General features: G+C 45.6%; 1 protein-coding gene across 1 annotated transcript in view; it reads right to left on the reverse strand.

The window, feature by feature from the left end:
- Window positions 1–3,828: 3,828 nt before the first annotated feature.
- Window positions 3,829–23,425, reverse strand: part of C7QH13orf42 (chromosome 7q C13orf42 homolog) — a 333,157-nt gene continuing 313,560 nt past the window's right edge. The window contains exon 5 of the mRNA XM_069640348.1: window positions 3,829–4,055. Coding sequence (XP_069496449.1) covers window positions 3,829–4,055 — 227 coding nt within the window. The remainder of the gene's footprint in view (window positions 4,056–23,425) is intronic.

Raw genomic sequence — 23,425 nt, forward strand, 5'->3', positions numbered from 1 at the left:
ACTCACTGGTACTGCCATCCGCGTCCGTCTCCGCTGGCAGCCTCTGGTGTGAGTGGTCTCGGGAGGTCGGGAGCTGGCCTCCCCTTTGAGTCTGTGACTGATAAGGCAGCGCTTTATCTCTGGGGTCAGGTGGTCCAGGAGGAGGGTTCCACTATGCTCGGCGGGCAACGCTGTCTTCTGCTGCCATCCCTGGGTTCGCTGTCTGGCAGGTATTCAGCATGGGTGTCGCACCGGAGACACCAGCCAAATTGTGGGAGGAGTCGCAGCCTTGCCTCCACCTCACCCATATCATGCTGGGAGTAGGTCAGTGATGAGGTGCTGTGCACGGCACCCATGCCATCCTCGTGAGTCGCCCCAGTGGTACTGCTGTTGAAAAGGGCTTCCTCACTTCTTCTTGTGCCCCCGGCTCCACTGGGTTCATTCCCGCGTCTGACTTATTCAGCAGGTTGCTTTGGTAGGCACGCACTGCCTCTGCTGTCTCTGGCTTGATGTCAGTACTTCGCCGGAGTGGGGTTTGGGCACTCGCGGGGTTCCCCTGTTGCAGGTTGGCAGGCTGGACTCTTCCACACACCCTCTTTGGTTCTGCTGGGTCGTGGGTGTATCAGGCAGCTACCAACTTTGTCTCGTTGCGTTGTATGCACCCTGGGTGGGGTTTTTCTCAGGATTTTTGGGGGCTCTGCTGAGAGCTCACAGTGGAGCCACCATCTTGGTTGGGCTCTCTAGTGACCCGTGGCAGAAGCATTTCTTAACTACTATGTTGACTTGCGCTTAAAGTGTTAGTTCATTGTCCATTAACATTCCTAGATTTTTGACCTCATTGGATGGTTCTGGTCTGGTGGGATCCCTGTTTGGTAGGAAATGGAATGTGGTGATGGTCCATCAGGTTGTTGGGCGCGATCATGATTCCTGTTTTGCTCGAATTGAGTTAAAGGCTGTTGGTGCCCATTCAATGGTTTATTTCTGTGAGGAAGTTGGTACGGGTCGGGTTTTGTTCTTCGCTGGCATTGATTTTGTAGTAGATGTGAGTGTCATCTGTGTAGTTGTAGAAGGTGAGGCTGTGTTTTTTGATGATGTTAATCAGGGAGTCATGTAGATGTTGAAAAGCAGTGGGCAGAGTGATGAGCCTTGTGGGACTCCACACGTTGTTTTGCGAGGTGCTGACCCGACTGGTGATATCAAAGTTGTTTCTGTTCTTTCCGTCATGAAGAATTATAGACAGAGGCGTGCTGCCCTGCCGATTCCAGTACCTTTGAGTCTTTTGATGAGTGTTTCATGGTGGACTGTGTCAAAGGCTGCTGATAGGTCGCGTTCTACTAGTGATGAATTGATATTGGAGTCTGCATTGGTTTTTAGATTGGCTCATATGGATAGAAATGCTGTTTTCATTCCTCTCATGGGTCTGAAACCTACTTGTGCCTGGTCTAATATCCGATTGTAAAAAGTGCCAAGGACGAGTATCCTCGACCTTTTTGCATAGACTTGCATAATAGCCTGGCACTTAAGGTGTTAAGTGTAAGCTGTTTTGGTATTTGTGAAGGTGGTGGGGGGGGATCATTATCCGGAATAAGACTACCTTTGAGCTGATCTTAGTGGTGTTTCAAGGGGCCGGCAGAAGATTGCCCTGAAACCTGCCATTTCTCCATTTGTGTTAAACACCCATTAGTAAGAAGTACCTTCCATCCTGGTGTGTAGTAGTTTTGTTTTGTATTTGTAATTATGTTTGTGCTTACATAGCGCTAACATAGCTAGGAAGCAACAGAGTGCTGCACATGTGCTTGAGGGTAACATTTGAGGGAACGAGTGGGGAGGTTACAAGGGATATTCCGGCTGGAGGGATGTAGTGTGATGCAGGGACACAAGGTGCCTAGGTCGCTTCCTGTAATGCTGCCAGTGTATCTATCACTGTGAACGTATGCAGGTGCCTGAATGCCATTGCAATCAGAAACTGCCAGTTTGGAGATAATACGTACGTTCTAGGTTATTTTCAGTGTACTAACCTCAAGAAGGAACAACAACATCAGGGAAACATTTGTAGTGACCACACCCATCTGTAAGTTACATTCCCATCACCTGGGCATTACCACACTGGATCCCAGGGAGAGGCCTCATTACGACCCAGGCACTGGACCATGGTGCTATTAGCCATCACAAGGTTGGCGGGGCGGTAATTCCCCATTCACCATTTGCCCTTCCCCATTCCCATTTTGCCCCATAAGGCATAATGGGGATGGGGAAGGCGCTAATTACGGCACCGTAAATTATGGTTGCCGTAATTAGCTCCAAGGTCCCTTAGCGGGTTGGATTTTAACGCCTGCAAAAAGCAGGCGTTAAAGTCTCCAACCCGCTAAGGGAACTTGTAATCAGGCGCTAATGGTTTAACGGCGCTGACGCTCTTTACGGCGCCGTTAGACCATTAGCACCAGGGTCGTAATGAGGCCCACTGTGTTTTCACTGAGACCAGTTTCCATCTGTTCAGAAGGTAGAGCCACATTAGGAAACATAAAGCTTGGCGATATAACACAAATGTATTCTGAGCCCGTTGCCAGCGTAATGGTCTCCTGGAGCAAAGGCTTCTCTGAGTCGTAGCATACTGGGGTTTCCAGACCTTGGTCTGCATTGGAAGTTGATAGGCTGGGTTGAGAGGGAGAAAGGGAAAAGTGCCAACAGCATTCACAATACAGGATCAGAGTAAGGAAATACAGGAAGGTAGGAAGGGACATCTTGACATAAGCAAATATTGCAGATGGACTCGACTTCTTTAGTTCAAGCAGGAGGAAGCACAGACAAATGTGCAGTGTGGGGCATAGAAGCTGATAACTTGTGGGGCATATTCTAAGTGGCAAATCTTGTTCTGCTAGTTAATAATATATTTTGTTTTAATAAGCCGGAGAAGGCTATATTTTATAATCCAGGGGTCAGCACCCTGTGACTCTTCGGGTGTTTTGAACGTCAACTCCCTTGATCCCCCACCATTGACAATGCTGACAATGGCTGATGCTAGCTGTAGTGTACAATTCTGTAGAGCCAACGTTTGAAGACCCCTGCAATCATTCAGTGCAACCAAACCCTTTCAGTGCGAATCCCACCCTTGATGTAGCCATTAGTGAAATCGGAGTGTAAAACAATGTTTCCTCGAGGGTAGAGTGGAGTTTGCTGATGCCCATGTAACAACACTTTGCAGGCAGGTTTATGGTCTCTTAGAGAACCTTCACGAAAACTAGATTACACATGATTCACACCTATAGAGAGAATTAATTGTGGCCATGTGTATGCAACCGTGCCACTGAATCAGAGAATGCATATGATTAGGGTACCACAAATGCATGTGGCCGGTGTGCACGATCCCCTTTCTCAGAATGAATAAGCTTAGTATTGTCAGGATGGTGATGCAAATACCAGAAAAGTTAGGGTGGGTGTGAAAAGGTTTTCGCAAGATGTTCATTGAAAGCAGATGACAAAAAGTTTAGCACACAAATAATTCATGAATCAAAGGTAAGCCTATATGTTTTCATGTGCTATCCTTCCTGACTCTATTGTAAGTGTACTGCTGCTCTGAAATCTCCAGTGCATTTCCATGAACATTACAATTTGCATTCATTCACTGCCATCTTTGATTCAAAATGGCTGCCTGCAAGCATGCCTGATGTGCTCATACTTGCTGCCACGTACACCAGGCCATGTAATAGGGCTACATCATTATCACTGTCTGCCGGTGCAGCCTCGCTTTATTGGTCCACACTCTTGTGCCAATGCAAAGTGGTGGAGTTGGTTCGCCCCTATTTGGAGTAAGAACAACCACTCTCGTTTCTGATCCAGGCAGATCTTTAATCATTCTTTCTTACACAATTTTGGCTTAAATTTTAATGTATTGAAGGCTCCTTCGACAGCTTTCGGCAGATAGACTGGGTGCCTGTCTATCCTTTTCTTGCAGCACCATGTGACATCGTTCTTTGTTCGAGACTGGCTTTCCGGTGTCAATGTTTCCAATGGGCACCTGCGTGGAGCACGAAGGACCCAGTTTGAATGCAGGCTGTGCTCACTGCTGCTCGTGGCCACTGTGGAACAGAACAGAAAGACGTCACATCTCAGCAAGTGCGTAATAGCTTGGGTAAATTACCTCAAGGCATGTTATTTCACATTGGTAAAGCAGTGATTGTTATTAAACATAATTGGAAAAAATGAACTGACACAAAACATTTTTTCTTATGGATGAACCCGGTTGATTAAAAGCATTTTTATTTTTTTTAATTTATTATATTATTTAAAGCACAGACCCAGCTCGAGCGAATTTGAGTGCTGTATATGGTGTACGTAGCCACTATATGGGTTGGCATCTTTAACAGCAGCAGATTAATGTGATTTGCAGTCTGTGCGTCCATTGGGATTAGTCTTTGGTCCGGTATCGTTGAAAAAGCAACATTTCGAAAGATTTGCGAAACTGGAAAATTGTGGGGGCATTCCGAGCCGCTTCCAGGATTGAGTTTGAGAGGGTGGGTGTTGGAAAAGAGAGGAACTGGTCTTATGGTCAGTTGCACAGACTACATAGGGGCTGGAGGTTGTCATCCCCCACCAGGAAAATCTATGTGGATACTGTGACCTCTGCAAAGAAGCAACCTATGGACCTTAGGAGTGCCAAGCTGGGAATACTTTATAAATTAGCAGAGTCATCAGCTGTGTGATGGAGGGCCATTAAAACCTCAGTGTTTCCTTCCCACCTGCTGGCACACAGGGTTACCTCAATCAGAGCAAATATATAAGGTTATCTCTGAAGAGTAGGCTGTGGTTCTCTGTTTCAACATGGTATTCAAGGAAAAGACACTTCTTAAAGTGGTTCTCGCTTGTATTCATTTCGCTTAAGTTTTTTTTTGCAGGGGTGGTGTTTTTGTTGTTGCCCTGAGCACTATGTGAAGCCTGTTGAGTTGATGGGTGGCAGGGAAACATGCAGGTCACATTCAGTGTAACATGGGGCCTTTAGAGCATTCACAGGTCCTTACCTTTTCATAGATCGAAATATAAAACATTTGCCTACAGGTGACCCATATTTGGCAGAACAAACCCACTGCCCAGCATTGATGTTTTCCGGATTTAAGGGACTTTTGAAAAAACGGTGAAATTGGTGAAATTACAACAGCATCAAATATTTTTTTAGTGGGTCAGATATGTGTGGAACCCAAGTGGGTACAATTCAAACTTCTCTAAAGAAATGAATGAAGTTACAAAATGATACAATGCGGAATCGGAGGCGGCTGATTCAGTATCAGTGCGGCTTGATTCTCACACACAGCGTTACTCTGTTACTACGTGGCACGCAACGTAGCGCGAGACAAGGTCCTTTCCTCTAACTGCAATGAGGATCTGCAAGGACTGGAGATCAGCAAGGAGCGCGAGGACCGCTGCGGTCCGCTGTGTCCCATGGCCCGTGGCCCGTGGAGAACCGCAGAGACGGCAAGCAGCCTTGGCGGCCAGGCACCTCCCTCTCCAGGAGTTCAACTGGCTATCCCCCAACCCCCCCGGCTACCGTAAATCCAGCATACGGGTGTAGAAGTCAGAGTGCCTTTACTCACTGAAAGGAGTGGCCTGCGTGAAACGCATTGTTGTGGGTGAACGGGGGGGCTTACGGCAGCTCACAACCTATTGGGGTGCCAGGGTGGTGACCATATAAAAGATTCTTGCCCTGACAAGCCCGCATTGTCCTTCTAATTCTTGCATATTTGCACTGGCCTTATCATGCAGCGCCTGTGAAAACCTAAATGTGCTACTTGATCGCCGCACCTGGGAGACTGTGGGCATTGCCTTTGATCCCGGTGTTAGGTGCAGGTTTGGCAAACTGGCACCACATAAGCACACAGCCTCACTTATTCGTTCGTCTATGGTGTTACCATAGGCACTAGGGTGGAGAGCCTAGCAAGGCATATAGTACCAGCTTTGGCGGACGTGCGACAGACCGCATTGTTTGGGGCTACCATGATTTCCCACAAATGTATTTGTGAATACACTTGAATATTGCCTAACAACATATCAGGAGACTGTTGGCTAAGTGCCTTTGATCCTGAAATTCATTTTACTTAAGGTAAGGAGCCCTGAGTGTCACCGAGCCTGAGCTGCCACTGAACCTCTGTGGGTCTTTGAACAACAACAAAATTTGATTCACTTCAACAAGAAGTTGTCTGAGACACATCCCTGTGGGTCTCTGATTAATAGCGAAATCTGATCAGCAAAATCTAGTCCACTTCAATAAGAAACTGTATGAGATATACCGAGTGGGAAGTGGACCTAGACATACAGCCCACCACTAGCAAATTGGCAATGTCCCCGACGAAGGGTTTGGCACAGACCAAATACAACCTGCGTAAAACCAGAAAACAACCTAGCAAGCAGAGCGCTGACTCGGCTCCCCCGGTGATTAATATGAGGACAAAAAAGAAACTTAAGAATCCCATTCCCACGGACCAAGCCATGATCACGGGATTCTTTCCTCCGAACCCTTCGATTCCTCCATTGGACATTACCTCTACCAGTATTGAAGAGATTGCCGCCCCATGGCCCTGTGCCAGCGGAGTAATGAGCCCGACCAACTATGAGGACATTGACAACAATTCCCTTCTGGAACTATGTTTAAATATCCAAAAGGGAATGTTGTCACAAATTCCATTGCCATCAGAAAACTGCATCCCGCCTCAGGCTGAGAACTATTCAGGTGGAGGGACGGAACTACCAAATCCGTCGGGGATCTTTGGTCCCCTATCTGCTTTGCCCAACATGGTCTTGACCTCAATGGAAGATGGACCGGAGAAAGAACCAGAGGAGTCGAACTTTCCGGCACCTATGGCAAACGAGATCACGGAGCTACAGTCTTCAGTGGCATCTATACAATTTGCCCACAAAATCCTGCTGCAAATGTCAGGTAGAATTTTCGCCAATACCATCACACGCATGCCGACTCAGGATCAGCTGGGAAACGAACGTGAAGAGGCCGACGATAATCTTTCTGAAGCCATCCAAATTGCAGAGGACAATAATGACCAACAAAATAACGAGAACTCTCCGGATCTCGAACAAAGCCCTTTGGTCTACTTCTCCCGGAAACAGCCCAGACTGGCAAAGAAAGCGCTAAAGAATACTAAATCTAGCATGCAATCAGCATCGGAGCCAGATGTGTCATCCCCATAATGCAGTCCAAAAAAGCGAGGAAGAAGATCCCACCAGCTAAGGGCCATTTAACCAGCTGGCTGCTTAAGGAGCAAGTGAAGTTGGCTGACTTGGTTGAAGATGATGAATTGCTCGAAATCGCAGACCACAGTGAAGACGAAAGGGCATCTCATACGCCTGTCCTATCAGTAAAAGCGCCAGATATAGGCGACAAATCGACAAGGACAACTCCAATACTGTTGGATGACTGCAAAGAGACATCCAACAATGGTGTGTGTCTTATAAAGAATCTATATCAGAGTGGCAAAAACAAATGGCTAGCCCGATCCAAACTATTGGTGAGGTTCAATTTGGTCCCGGAACTCTGTGTCCTCACATCTGATGATTTCTTATTTGTCGAGCCACTCAAGGGTCCTACCCCGAATGTTTCTGCTCTACACTGCAAATTTTCATCAACAGCTAAGATCATCAGAAAATAGAAAGAACACCTGAGGCTAGTGGACATTGATATTGATGTCGATCTGAACGAGGCCGACCCTAATGCAGTACCAGAGGAGCCAATATCTCCATCTAAACCCTTAGTATCCTCTGCTGTTATGGAAGGGAAGCGAGTGGACATTGCAGAACTACAGCAAACCCTAAAGCGGTGGCTGGACTCTCTTCCCGGTGTGGTAACTAACAATTGAGATTTTACTATCCTTACATGGAATTGCAGAGGCTTTTCCCATTTGCTGAGAGCGGACGAGTCGGCCAAAGTTTTGGCCAAACATAGCTGCTTCTACCTGCAAGAAACCTGGGCAACTGACTCCCTGATTTTTGTTGGGTATGTGGTGCATCAAGCTTTCGCTACTAGAGGAGAAAAAGGTCGTCCCTCGGGCAGCCTACTTATTGGCGTGATCAATTCATTGGCCTCTAGTCGGGTTAATTGCTACCAAGAAAACAACATTATTGCAGACGAAGTGGAGCTGGGTCAAGAACGTAGACCAGAAAGATTTCTCCTGGTCAATGTGTACAATCCACCGGGAGCAGTAAAAAGGGAATAAATCCAAGAAGCATTGCAGAAGTTAATGACATCTTGGTCAATAAAATTTGGGAACTCAGCAGTGGTAGTGCTTGGTGACTTTAACTGTCATATGACAGGGGCGGAAATCTCTTCTCCAAACCCCAAGCTGAAAGATAAATGTACAATGATGCATAATAAACAGGACGCCGAGGGGATGGGTTGGTTACGGCTGTTTGATGGTTGGGAACTAGAAATGATCAAGGGGCGTACTACCGGAGATATACCGGGAAAACAGACATGGACAAATGGTACGGCAGCTAGTACATTGGATTACATTTTTCTATGTCCCAAAATGCTACACCTAGTTGCTGTTATGGCAGTGATTTTCAATAACTGGAGCGACCATGCTTTCCTCCGATGCACTTTCAACATTGCGTGGGATAGTTGGGCACAGAGCAACATGGGTGCAATTAAAGTAAACCAGGCAGGGACTAGAATAAGTTGGTCAGACAATAACATCAGCCAGGCCACTAAAGCCTTACTAGATGAGGCCACCAGTAGCCTGCCTGATATCTATGCCATGTCCATTAATTCTATTGAGGAATGGATGGCGGCCTTTTCTATTAAACATACCACATCTACTAGAAGACCAATGACAAGAGTGAAAGGAAAATGCAGCCTTATAACAGTGAGATTAGAGATGCCAAGAGGGGTCTAAGAGCTAATCTTCGCAAAATTAGGGTGCAGAATTTACCCATGTCACAACACGATGTTTTGGCAAGGAAAACAAAAAATAGATATAGGACCATCATTAAGAACATCAAAAGGGCGGTAAGAAATTGTGCTCATCAGCAATTAGTCCAAACCATTTGCTCTAAAAATTCGCGAAGCATCTGGTCACTTTGAAATGAGTCTAGGGGCAAAAGTAAAAGCCCGCGAGACAATCCGATAAGCAGAGCAGAATGGGAAAATATTTGGACGATCGCAATTCTGCATCTGAACCAGACGAGACTATTTCTATCAATGAAGCCCTTTTGATGTTTCACAGGGAGCTATATTGGCCAAAATTAAAGATCTAAAACCCTCAAGAGCACCTGGCCCTAATGGATTGGCCAATGCCGTTATTAAGAACTACCCTGAATTTTGGTCTAGTTTATTGGCCATCCTGTTTGACAAGATCTTGGAACATGGAATAATCCCTCACTCCTGGCAATCCGCAATACTCGTCCCTATTTTCAAAAAGGGAACTAGATTAGACCCTAATAACTATAGGTTACTATGTTAGATGCTACAGGAAAATGATTTGCATCCTTACTATTGAGTGAAATGCAGAAATGGGTATAAAAAGCCAACATTCTGTGTAAGTTTCAGTGTGGATTTAGGCGAGAATATTCCACGACTCACAATCTTGCGGTGATGGACATCTTACGCACTAGAGCGCTCACCAAGGAGCAGTCTCCACTTTACGCATTATATATAGATTTTAAGGCGGCATTCATTTCCATCCCCAGAAATTGGCTGTGGCTCAAATTAGAAACCATTGGGTGCCAAAAGGGATTATTATACTTCCTCAGACTACTCCACCATAATACTACAGTCAGATTCAAATTAGATCAGGAAGGGCATCTGACTAACATGGTTTATCAAAATAGGGGAGTCAAACAAGGGTGTGTCACTGCACCATTGGTCTATAACCTATATGTGCATGACATACCTGTCGTAATTGAGGCTGCTAACAACTGCCCCCCTAAAATTGGAGATTCTCATTGTGCTGTGTTAGCCTATGCAGATGATTTGGTACTGCTGGACAACACCATAAGTGGCCTCAGACGATCCGCAATAGCACTATGGGAGTATGCCAACAACAACGTGCTGACGATTAACCTTGATAGAACCAAGGTCATCAGATATACCCACAAAAGAGTCAGCCGGGTTAACCTCATGGTGGGCAATATGAGCATAGCATACACACCATGCTATCATTATCTGGGGATCGAATTTGAACCACATGGTGACTATAACGCATGTAGACAAACGCGTAATACCAAAGCCGCACAAGTGTCTGCCCTTATGGCTAGTTTTTCCTACAAACAGGGGGGATTCACAATGTGGGCTACGCGGCACTTATACATCCAAGTGTTCTCTTCAATGATCACCTATGGCCTATGGCCTAGAGGCACTATGGACTACGGATTTGGCTTGGCTCCAGGTTATCGAAGGAAAATTCTGGCGTCGGATCCTGGGGCTACCGTCTGGAGTCCCAAAGGCCCTTATAAGGCTTGAACTCAGTCTCCTCTCTTTAAAAGCTACTGTCCTAAAAAAGAGAGCAGACTTTTTCCTGAGGATGACTGGCAGCTCTACAAACCCACTATTGATAACTATCCGACAGGGACTTGGTAAAAGCTGCACCACTAGCTCACTGTATGAGCCCATGATTAAATTCCTAACAGAGATAGGATGGAATCACAGAGGAATTAGCTACTCAAAAGCAGTGCAAAATGCGCTCCATAAGCAGGTAGCCTTATGGGACTGGTTAGAAAACTATGCCCATTTGAGCAAACTAAAGAGATACCAGTTTGTTCATCACAGGCACTATGATTACATGAAGCCCCAGGCATACCTAAATCTCTGCCCAGCAATCTGACTCAGGCGATTTATCATCTTGCTAAGACTGGAACAACTGCCCACTAGGATGAACTTGGGATGCAGAGCAAAAATACCGACAGAAGATCGAATCTGTCGACTCTGCAAACAAGCAGACACCCCTGAGACTGCTAGACATGTATTAACTCAATGCCATGCCATGGCCAAATCCATCCAGGCAATGTTAGCCAAATATGTACATAACTTAGGAACCATTGGCGATCGATCTTTTTGGCAATACTGCATAAACTCTGGGAATATTAGCCTATTAGTGGCTGTATACAACATATGGACAATGATTGAATCTAGAATGGGCCCTCTGCTATAAAGTATGAAAAAGCAAAAATATGAATTGTGACTGAAGATAACTTGAGTTGAGTATGAGCATCATTTTTTATAGGCAAAATTAATTTATTCTTTTTAACATTTTTTTGTGGTCGACATAGGAAGGTACTTTGTTTTGCTAACTGTGTATTCATGTGAAAATGTACATATATTGATATTGTTTATTCTATTTTTATTCTGTTTTATTCATTGGGTATGTTTGTTTTTTGATATGTGTAAAGTTTAAGTTACTTAAACTAAATCACATTAAATTAATTAATTAATTAAAATAAACCATGTTCTAAGAATGAAAAACGCCAGGTGATTTAACTGTTTATATGTTTGGGTTTTTGGGTGGGAATGCAACTTGTATGCACATCCCCTGCATCAAGAAGATGCATTGCTTTTTAAAATACTGACCAAGAGCAGACGGCGTTGCGATCCTGAGCAAATCGCTTTACGTTACGTTATCTTTCATTTGTATAGTGCCTCCTGCCATAGGTTATGGCACTGAATCACCATTTGCCTGTCGGAAGGAAAAGGAGGAGTAGGATAGAATGTTCGGTAGTGGTCAGGCGGAGCAAAGTCGTGTATATATTTACCAAAATGTTTACCTTTGGCTAATTAAATTGGGATCACATAGAAGTGATTCCGTTAAGTGCGAACTACATACAAATCCTCACTCATACATGGCTTGATAACCTACTGTGCTTATTATGTGTGTAATATTAATATTTATCATTATCACATGATGGATTGCCCTTTCGCTAGCTCATTGCTAATGGCACTATCATGTGTGAGCCATGGTGCACTCCTAACAGAAAATTGAAAAAAATGAAGTACTACAATGTTTGGTTGGTGAAGGGGCTTACCCGGGCCTCGACAGTGTATAATGTCTGCCAACCTCATTTTACTTCTTCTTTTACATCGCCTTTTCCTTCTTTGGATGTCGTTTCATATTTCTCAGTTGACACTCTTCTTTGCTCTCAACTTCGATCTTAGACACTCTTGACTACCTGTACCCTTATTCCTCCTTCTCACCCTCACGTAAACCTCCCCAACCCAGGCTTACTCCTGCCCTTCGTTCCCTGTGCCGCTCTTTGTGCCACGCAGAACAGTTCTGGCGGAAATCTCAATCTCCTTCTAATCTTCTCACCCTCTCTTCTCTCGACTCTGATTACGATGAGGCCCTCCACTTGGCCAAACACTTCTATGCTAACCTTTTGGATTCTCTTTCAGCCTAGCCTTGCTGCTTATTTCAGACCCTTAATCTTAGTCTTTCTCCCTCAACCCCTGACCATTCCATCTCATCATCCCTCCCTACATCTGATCTTGCCTCTTGCTTTTCTTCTAAAGTTACTCTTCTTCGCTGATCTATCGTCTCCTTTTAGCTGTCTCCTCGTTCTACCTGTCCCATTACAATTTCTCCTTCTTCCGCTTCTCTGTCCTCTTTCCATCCCCTGACTGCTTCTGACATCTCTTGCTTTCTTTCTAAAGCTAACCCTATGACCTCTCCTTCAGATCTTCCTTCTTCCTCTCTTATCCCCAAGGTCTACCCTGCCTTTCTCTGTATCTGGCTCAGCTCTTTAATCACTCACTTCAGTCTTCTACCTTCCCTTCTTTATTAAAACATGCTTCTATCCTTCCTATTCTCAATAAACCTTCTCTTGACCTTTCTCTCCCTTCTAACTATCGCCCTATCTCAATTTTACCTTTCCTCTCTAAACTTTTTCGGACGCATTGTCTATTCTCAAGTCTCTTCTTATGTTAATTCTTCTTCTCTTCTTTCCATCTATCAACCCAGTTTAGTCTAGGCAATCTTTTCTTCTGGTCCTACCCGATCTGTGTGCCGCTTTCGATACTATTCCTCACTTTTGTCTTCTTCGCTCTCTTTCTGGTCTAGGTTTCCGTGGTTCTGTCCTAAAATGGTTTCACTCTCACCTTACTAATCACACTTACTCTGTGTCCTGCACTGGTCTTACTTCTTCTACTCGGCCTCGTCAGTATGGGGCTCCTCAGGACTCCGTCTTGGGTCCCCTACTTTTCTCTCTCTACAGAATCACTCTTGCCTCTCTTATTTCTTCTTTTGGTCTTTCCCATCATCTCTACGCTGACAATACGCAGCTCTTTCTTTCTTTTCCTTTTTCTCTTCCTCCATACAGACTCGGACAGGCCTATAGGGCAATAGGCCAATGCCCGAATCAAAAATGCAAAATGCTAGTCTAGGCAAGTATATTTGGCCAACGTGTGCAGATAAATCATATGAAATCTTATGTACTGGTTAGTACCACCCGTAGGAAAAGCATGACGTTTACGTGGAAATTAAACAATACCCCAATTGAGAGAGTTAATTCAATTTGTTATTTTGGGTTTGTAATGCCTGTAAAGAAGCATAGAGAAAATCTCAGTTTATGAATGGAGGAAAAAATGTGTTCTTGTACTTCACTTCTGAGGGATAAAAAAGTCAGAATTATGGTGGTATTTTCTCATACTACTTATTGAGTTCTACAGAGCCAAGGTGACACTGATTATTTTGTATGGCTGTGAGATGCCGAATATTGGCAACAGGACATTTTTTGATGTTCTGGAGGTAATGATTCTGAAGCAAGCTCTGGGGCTTCCGATCTCAGTTCCAATGAATGTGATCAGATTGGAACTGGGATTGTTCTCCTGGTGGTCACAGTACATCAGGAGGAGTCTTTCTCTATTGAATAACCTAGAGCATGCAAGTAACTCCTCACTTGGGTTTTACCTAAGGGCGTTGTTGGCAAGAGAATCTAATCCCTCCTTTAAAAAATGTGAGAATCAATGTGACACCATACGGGAGATCATGGATTTGAATGGTTTAGAGCCTTGTAGAGAAAGTCACGATATGGCCTGCACCCCTGCCCCCCATTGCGAGTTGCCAGTAAAATACTCGCCAAGGTATGTGACGTATGAGGAGCAACTGAACCAACAGAGAGCCGCATTGGGCCTCTGCCCAGTGTACATTAGAAGATCAGTACCTGTTGAAATGCCAATAAGCAGACAGCCCAGAGCAGCACGGTACCCAATCAGACAACCATACCAGCTGCTGATTCGAAACGATGAGTATTTACAGACTGTCCATGAGGAGACACGAAGAGCCCTGATGGAAGGCAAACGATGATGAGAAGAGGGCCTGGACAGACTAATGCATGAGGAAAGACAAGCACGCCAGTGCGAGTAACTACGAAAATAAATGTAATGGACACAGAGAAGAGACAATGTTAAAACGTGAGGAAACGGTGCTACGTGACAAGATGGAAGCAACCGACCTGGTAAACGTGTGTAAATAGGCTTGAAATGCAAGATGCTAAGAAATCGATACTGCTTGCAATGCTTAGTAGAAGATAGAGCGGCAAGCGCCAACCATATATCTACCCCAATAAGGCACAATGTACACGTGCGACTCCATTTTGTAAAAGCAGAAGTACGCCCAGGCGGCCAAGGCCTAACTGGTCGGGTCTCATACCCAAGCCCGAGCCAGGGGAAAGAGCGGAATCAAAACTCAACAAAGGACGGCTCAGGCCTGGGAAATCAAGGTCAACCCAAGAGAGGGAGGCGAGCGTCAGTTAAGGAGAATTGAAACTCCAGAGCATACCAGCTCGCCCGTGAAGGTCAAGATAAGAGAGGCCCAGGCAGGTGGCAGGGCCGAAGCAGAATTAAATACACGAAAAGCTGGAAACTGAAGCAGATTCACGGTGAACCAACACGTGACCAGCCAGGAACGAAGATGTACCACTGTCTGATGTCACCCAGATCCGAGGGGTGCCATAACTTTCCCTGATAAGAGACTACAATTTCGAGGCCTTCCTTAGGCAACTAATTGACACATCGCCCTAAAACCACTGATTGATGGAAGGGAGGCAGGGTGAATCTTGGGACACTAGGTACCTGGGTGTCCAGCCTGCTTGCTGCTAATTAAAGTGGAGATTTATGTTTAGGGGTGTAACCTGCCCAATCACAATGGACCAAGTTATCTGGAGTCCTATAGATACTGTAACCAATAGGACGTCGTACTTAAGTTAATGTTAATGTTAATGTTAAAGGACATTTGTACAGCGCACTATCACCACCGGAGTGATCCCCTGGCGCTCTGGCGGCTCTGAAAGAGGAGGGGAGGTTGAGTTAGTGGGAGTAGGCAGGAAAAGTGCAAGAGAGCAGTGATGTGCTGTTGGCGGCCTCAGCCCGGTGGGTCCGTTGGCTGGGCCTGGGGTGTTTGCAGCCGGTAGTCGTCGTGTAATGTTGTGCAAGACTATGCGTGTTTTTGTTTTGTTGTTGCAATGTAGTGAAGTTTGTGTGGTTTGTTGTGCTGTAGATTTTGGTTGTGTTTGGTTTGGAGTTTGAGAGGTGTATGCAGAAAGGGAAATTGTTAGTAGTGTTGGTTAGTTTGCGTCTCTATGCTGAATTCAGGCGCTCGGCTTGCGCAGTCTCCCCTGGTACGGCTCTGTCCTTATGGTGACGTCAATCACGTGTGATGTAGAGGGATGGGAGTAGACGCCCACCAGATAAGAGTTAACCAATCTGCATGCTCTATTGTCATATATAGATATAACACCTATACTTAAGTTACCTTTCCCAACCAATTATATTGCGTGATGATCTTTTGTAGAATTAGACGTCAATGATGACGAGTTTAGCCTGTAAAAACGGCTGTTCGGCTGAAGCTCGAGGAAGTCGGAGCGAAACAGATGTTCGTGATGCTGCTGGTTTCCATATGCTGATGTATGTATTATTAAACAGACTTCCCTTTGCCAATTTATTGAGTCCTGATTTTTGAAATGTGCTGGAGTATGTGAATCCTGCACCCAGTCCTCACATGGTGCAGCTATCTAGTATTACAAGTTCTCGGGGGTTGAGTACTGACCAATGGGCCCGTCAGTAATTTCCTCTCCTCGTGAACACTTGGTAGCGTGAGGATGGTTTCGGCCATCGATTATTGATAATCGATTGATATAGTTATAAAACACCCTTAGACCGACGGCACGAAGTAAGTCTGGGCCTTCGGTTACATCACGAGTCCTTTCGCCATTCCGGCTGAGTAGGCCGAGAAGCTCCCCGTGGACAATGATAGAGTAAAGAATTTCAAAAAATCTGCAGTGGGTCTGAAGGAACCCACCTTTCCAAGCATAACCCTTCTCATTCCCACGGGCAGTGGATCGGACGAAAACGTTAAAAGCGGGAAGAGGAAGGGGCGGTGATCCTGAAGTTCCAGAAAGGAAAAGAGGCGATCGGTGAGTGAAAAAACAAAACTCGTTACCTTGGTAAATGTCTCATAGGCATTAGAGCAAGTAGGGGAAAGGTACGGATGGTGACAGAGAAAAATAAAGTAGCTAGAGGTAGAGAAGACAGTATATATTTAAAGGGTAATGACTCGAGTATAAAAAGAAAAACATATATAAAGAAGAATACCAGGGGGGCACCTGAGCCAAACTGTAAAAGAATACCAGGGGGGTACCTGAGCTAAAACGTAAGAGAATAAAAGGGGGGGGGGCACCCGAGAGAAAAACAAGAATTCGCCTTATTCCTGCGCTTTAAAGAGTGGTCAGAAGGAACGTGAACCCAGAGCCCACAGAGGGGGGACAATTAAGCAGACCCTCCAGCTCATAGCGATTTTGCGATTCCGCAAAATGCCGCGAAAACGGCCGTTTTGCGCAAAATGCCGGAAAAATTGCCGTTTTGTGCAAAAATAGCATCTTTAAAAAAAGAATTTTTTTTTAAAGTAATCTGCAAAAATTACTGTTCTGAGAAAACAAATCCTCAAGGTGCCAGGTCCTCAACTTTTTTTTTTTTTTTACACAAGAAATGAAATTACTTGCGCCCCAAAAAAGTGCAGCCCAATCCACAAGGGACACATGAATGGGCACATTTTATATGCGCGCCCATTCAGATGGCCTTTTTCTCCTCCTTGATCAAATAAAGTGGCGTTTCTGTCAATTTAAAAGCGCATCCCTCATTTCCAAGCAAGATGCACTTTTAAATGTGCAGAAATTGTAGGCAACCCTACGCGCACGGGATGTGGGGCTGCCACTGCACGACAGGGTCTTTCCTGACCCTGTCATGCATTTCTTTTAAGGTATGAACCGCTGCTGAGTCACTTGCATTTCTGTTCCTCAAACAGGATAAAAATGCATTTTTTGGGTCGCATTTTACAGCGGCAGGCACCTGGAGTGCCTGTCCCTGTGAAAGGCGCTGGGAGTTTGCAGAAAACTGTCGGGAGAGCGATTCTATGCAAAGTACTGTCCCTTTTGATGACAAAAATCGATCGAATGTTACAATTTGACCAATTTCGTCCAGTACTATTCGATCGATTTTTATAAATACTGAACATGTGTTGCGGGGATGTCACCCGCTCCACATGTTCAGTATTTTTGGTCTAGGGTGGTTGCAGAAGTGTTTCCCCTTTTTCCTCAAAATTGGGCGCGGGGACAGAAAAAATGAAAATAACGAAAAAGGGATCCTGCGGAGTCGGATCCGACCCGCGTTAGAGGGACGGATCTGGCACCGCAGGGTTGCAGGGGAAGCGGCAGCGACCAAGAAATTAAGCAGGGGAGGGGGTCGGGTGGTGGTGAAAGGTACATATTGGGTTGTTTGGCTGAAGTGCAAATCAATTCACAGCAAAATTGACTACGGTCAATTCCGCCGCAAATAATTACACTTCGGTCAAACAACCCAGAACACCATTCAAGGCAGCTGCCAGCACACAATTTGCGCTACAGCTCAAGCCTGTGGAAATGCGCCGGTCACCTTTGAGAATAAGGTGACCTGCTCATTTCCAAAAATGGGTTGTCTAAAAATAGCATATCCTCCGTTCTTTTTTTAAATGCCCCATTATTTGAGGAACTGGGTCAAAATCTACATTTAAAAAAAATAAAAAAATTGTTACACTATGAGAGAGGGGGAGAGTGATGGGTGAGATGTGAAGTGATAGGCAAGAAAGCAGAGGGAGAGCAGTGGGTCAGAGGAGGAAGTGCTGCACAAGAGAGCAGAGGAAGCAGTGATGCAGTGGGCCAGAAAACTGAGAGCGAGCAGAGTTACAGAAAGTAGAGGTAGCGTGTGGTCAGTGAGCCAGAAAGCAGAGAGGAAGCGGTTGGCCAGAAATAGGCAATGTGGCAATCTTACACCCTCCAGTTAATACAAAATGTCCCGCAAAAATGCCGCAATAAATAAAGGTTTGTGCCGCAAAATTTGCCATTTCTTGCCGCAAAATTTGCCATTTCATGCCGCAAAATCCTGGAAGGTCTGATTAAGGCTACGATTACGTTTAAAGACGGAATTAACAGGGTTCGTTCAAATCCCATGGTGGGGTATTAATTAGAAGGCAGGTACATGTATGACCAGCTGGTGTCTGTCTAGTCTGTCAAGTGTCCGTCATATATGTCCTACTGCATGTTAAATGTTCAACAATTGTATTGGTGATTTATTGAAATGCATGTTGGCCTTACGCGATTCTGTAACTAAGAGGGAATTGCCAGTGAATTGATGGTTTCTTTTGAATTAATTGATAGTATACATTTTGGTGGGAAGAAGTGGATTGGAGCTTGTGGTGCTCGCTCATACTAGTGGGAAGATTAAAAGATTGTGTAAATATTGTTGGTGTCGGAGTTATGAGAATGGAAGAGGTTACCCCACTTGCGCTCTTCTGCAAGCAACTGCCTAAGCATGCACCAAAATTGAAGAAATATAGCCAGGAGTGCGTTAACGGTACTGCCAATCTGATGTTTATGCCTTGGCCCCAGAATGGGTCATTTTCTAAGGCTGTTTTACAGCACATGACAACCTTCCTACATGCCACATATACTGGCAAGAAGCTTGAGAAACGCCTTGCTGTTCTCGAGCTTTGGAAGATGTTTGAGCAAACGAAGGAAGAAGAACCACCTACAGACTGGATATTAAATGTATGTACGGAGGGGGGTGAGACGCCTACCACGCCACCAGCCCTGACAGAATTAGTCATTGAGGGAAGCAAATCAGAGGGTCTTTACCCGTTACGAGAACTCAAAGCAGCCACATGGTACAGTAACCCCGCATATGAGTCACCTACATGTAGTAGTGACGAAACTAAAGAACAGGAGCAGGAAATTGATTTGGCCTCCACAGCCCCGAGGGACAAGGAGAGGCACGGCGATGGTAGTAAGGATCAGGCACAGGCGAGTGCACCTCTTGATAAAGAGAGAGAGGGAAAGAAGCGGAAAGGAAGTGATGAGACAGCATTCGCGAAAGACGAATGGATGGGAGGACAGATACTATTAAAGCTAGATGGAAAGGGAGGTGATGATGTGCAGACGAGAGGACGGCACGATGAAGAGCAAAGAAAGGAGAAAGAAGCAAGGGATGAAAGGATGAGAAAGAAGGATAGATTAAAGCGAGAACAACTATATCACAAAGAGCAAGGAATACCGCTCAGTCACACACAGTATGCAGCCTATGAAAAATACAGGCTGAACATGTTAAAATTGGAGGAAGAAAGGAGAGTGCATGAAAGGAAGGTGAAAAAGTGGGAAGACGAGGAGATTAGAAGGGCAAGGGAACGTAGAAATTAGCGAATGAGAGAAGTAGATAAGGCTAGAGAAGAAGCAAAAAAGCGAAAGAAGATAGATGAGGAATTGGAACGAAAACGCAGACAAAGGGCACGAGATCTTGAGTATTTGGAGCGGGTTGTCGTTAAACCCAATCCTACAGCAGAGTGGGAAGACATAGAAGAATTCTTTCCTGCAAGCGACGCGGTACCAGGTACAAGCGGGATAAATATTGACGATGACTTCGATACCAGAAGCATCGGGGAAACGATTGATAAAATATATGATGAGATGGGACTAGAGGTAGCCCACCAAGGGGGAAGGGAAGATGAGTACTTAGGGAGCACTCAGCTATATGACACTGAGGATACCACCCAAGGTAGTGGGAGCAGGGGACTGTCCCTTGATAGACTGGAGATCAGGCAAAACAAAGAGGATGCAAAGAGTTGCGTAAACTGGGATTACTCAGGATCGGACTCCGGTGGGGATACGGAGGATGAGGCACAGGAGGAAGGGAGACGATGTGAAAAACCGCTCCCTCGAGGCCAAGGGGTACGATGGTCCAACGCCAGTGAATCTGAACCTAGGACATCGAAGCCTACCAAGGCACATGGCAAACGTGAGGGAACACCCCGCGATCAGAGGGGGAGCCAGCATCCACCTATACAGGCAGATTAAGGGCATTGCCGGGTAGATGGCAAGATGGTAATTGTGCCCCGCCAGTAGTCGGGAGGAGTGGGGGAAAAGAAAAGGAAGATTGTGCCTTTCAATTCCCGTTGCTAAAAAAAGGGGGAGTGAGGCCACAATACATTCCATGGCCACACATGGACCGAGAAAACTTAAAAAATAAGCTTCCAATGCTGACATCGGGGACTGGGAAATGGATACACGAGTTAGAAAAGATGACCAGGGGAGTCACCTTAGCTATAGGGGACATCAAGGGCCTCCTGATCACCATACTTGGTGAAAGGGCTGACGATGTGTGGAATCGGGCTGGGTATCCAAGGGTAACGATAACTAACACTACCCATGATGGAGCACTATTTAATAATTGTAGAGCAGCAGTGTGGAAAGCGCTGCGAACGCTATACCCAGACACATCAGACATGGGAGCTATAATGACTCGGAAAATGAAAGAGTCAGATGATCCATTGATTTATATCAAAAATTTTCAAGACGCGTGGGTGCTCAAAACGCATGAGTCTTGGTCAAAGTCTATCCCTGTCTTCTACCACATACTGTGTCAAGGGTTGCCTGAACCGGTGCAAAAACAGCTCAAGAAATTGGTAGGGATCGAAGCCAAACCGTGGCTGAAATTCAATTGACAACTGCACACTACTGCAGATTGTTACAAGAAAAGAACCGAAAAAAAGAAGCAACCCGTAAGTGGGAGGAGGCGAAGCTGGTACAAAAGAATCTCTCGAAGTATTCTCTCGAGGGAGCATGTTGACCAGCCCAGCACGCAAGTAAATAACCAAGCTAATATGGGATATTACCCGAGGGGTAGAGGATTTAGAGAAAGAGTATGGCAAAGTGGCCAGGGAGGTTTCCATGGTAATCAGGGAGGTTTTCAAAATAACCAAGGCAGATTTCAGAATGAACAGATGAACGGTCAAGCCATGCTGGATGGGCAGATGGTCCGACCACCGCCAGTATGCTGGCTGTGTAGAATGACAGGACATGTGGCACGCATGTGCAGAAACCAAGGCATGTGGCAAAATGGCCAAGGAATGGGAGCAGGTATGGTGAATCAGCCTGCCGCCCCGCAGCAAGGCAGTGCGCAGGGCCACATAGTACAGCAGCAGGCAGCAAGCTTGCAGCAAGGTGCACAATAAGGGTTTCAACCCTCAAACATGGGGAACTTGCAACAGGGGCAGCCCCAACAGGCACCACCGCTGGTGCCACAAGGAATAAACAATGGAGGAGGAACCAACCCCGGGAATGGGGGTATTCCACAAACTTACAGTGGGCTGAACCTATACATAAAATAGGATTCTTATGTGCTCTATCCTATCGGTGACAACAGACGCTAATAGGGAACCCAGGGTAAATGTCACCATAGAAGGTAAAGAATATTCCTTCTTAGTTGACAAGGGTGCGACGTGTTCGTGCATACGAGAAGGAAAGTTTTCCTTGTCTGGCGAGGCTATAGATACTCAGAGTTTCACTGGAGCTCATAGCAGAGTTCCCTTTACGGACACACTCCCAGTCTCAGTGGGAGAGCGTGAAATGAATGTGCCCTTATTGTACTCATGTCAGTCCCCAGTAAACATCATGGGTCGAGATTTGATGACAAAGTTGAATATGACAATCTCGTTTACTGAGGATGGTATAGTATGCTCCACGCCAGGAATGCACTATTCTAATGTGTGCGAAATGATCAGAGCATACTCTGGACGTGCAGCCATGAGAGCTATACCGCTGGAGCCAGAAGTTTTCGCATATGGTGTATGAGTGCTTATGGCGGGATTGCCAGGCCTCGCAGACAAACCTATGAGAATCCCTGATGAATTTCTATTTAGACCAAGAATACCCATGCATGAGGAAGAGGGACAAATATTTCCCTTGGAAATACAATCCGCTGCAGTAAAGGGGAAGGTGGTCCTGGTAGAAGGATATGATGACGAAGGAAGGCAATGGTGCGCTGTTATTGCCATCGAAGAAGGGTATAGAGTGACTGACGTCACAGATGACGATCTGTTCACAGAACACCCTGACTTAGAAGAGACAAGAGTGGAAGTAAGTCTCATATTCTGGGTCAAAATGATCAAATGAAAAGTGCCACAGAGAATGATGTTGGCGCTGATACGTCCAGAATACTTCGAGGAGGACATGGCCCAGGTGCCTGTCGCAGTATGGACAACAGGGCCTTATGAAATGCGGGAGAGGTGAAAATCAAACTAAAGCCAGGAGCGATCCTAACTAGAGCACAACAGTATCCCATGTCCAGAGAAACAGATGAGCGGATCGCGAAGACAATTTCCGCCATGATGGAACATGGCATCCTAGTGGCGTCAGAATCACCATGTAACACAGTGATCTATCCCGTCAAGAAATCGAAGGGCGGGTCTTGGCGTTTAATCCAGGATTTAAGGGCATTTAACGTCATTGTCGAAGCCGAGTTTCCTCTAGTCCCTAACCCGTCTACAATTTTTTGTAACATTCCCACTGAGGCAAAATATTTTACGGTGATTGATTTGAAAAATGCATTTTTCTCAATTCCGTTGCACCGTGACTCACAAGACTTGACATTGTTCACGTTGAGGCAAATGCGCCTGAAAAGCACGAGGCTGCCACAGGGGTATTGTGAGTCCCCATCCATTTTTAACAGAGTCCTGAAAATGGACCTAAGCAATATTGCGGTAGACAGTGTTGTTTTGCAGTATGTAGATGACATTCTGATCTGCAGCACCACTGAGGAGCAATGCAGGAGTGACTCTGTCCAGCTACTAACGATACTAGCTGAGAAGGGGTACAAATTTTACAAGGAAAAGTTGCAATACTGTCAGCAGGAAGTGCTGTACATAGGGCAACTAATTTCTCATGAAGGGAAAAAGATGACCCAGAAAGGGCTCAAGCCATCATGAACACGGCCAAGCCCCGTACGATCAAGCAAATGCAAAGCTTTTTAGGCCTGTGCAATTATGTCAGAGCTTGGGTCTTTGACTACAGCTCGTACACCAAGCCCTTGCTTCAGGCCCTGAAGAAGGCCCAAGCGACAAAGGAAGAAATCGAGTGGACTGATGCAATGGAAAAGGGTTTTTCA

This window comes from Ambystoma mexicanum, chromosome 7q (assembly GCF_040938575.1).
Source record: "Ambystoma mexicanum isolate Mex_15411 chromosome 7q, UKY_AmexF1_1, whole genome shotgun sequence".
In the NCBI taxonomy this organism is placed as follows: Eukaryota; Metazoa; Chordata; class Amphibia; order Caudata; family Ambystomatidae; genus Ambystoma; species Ambystoma mexicanum.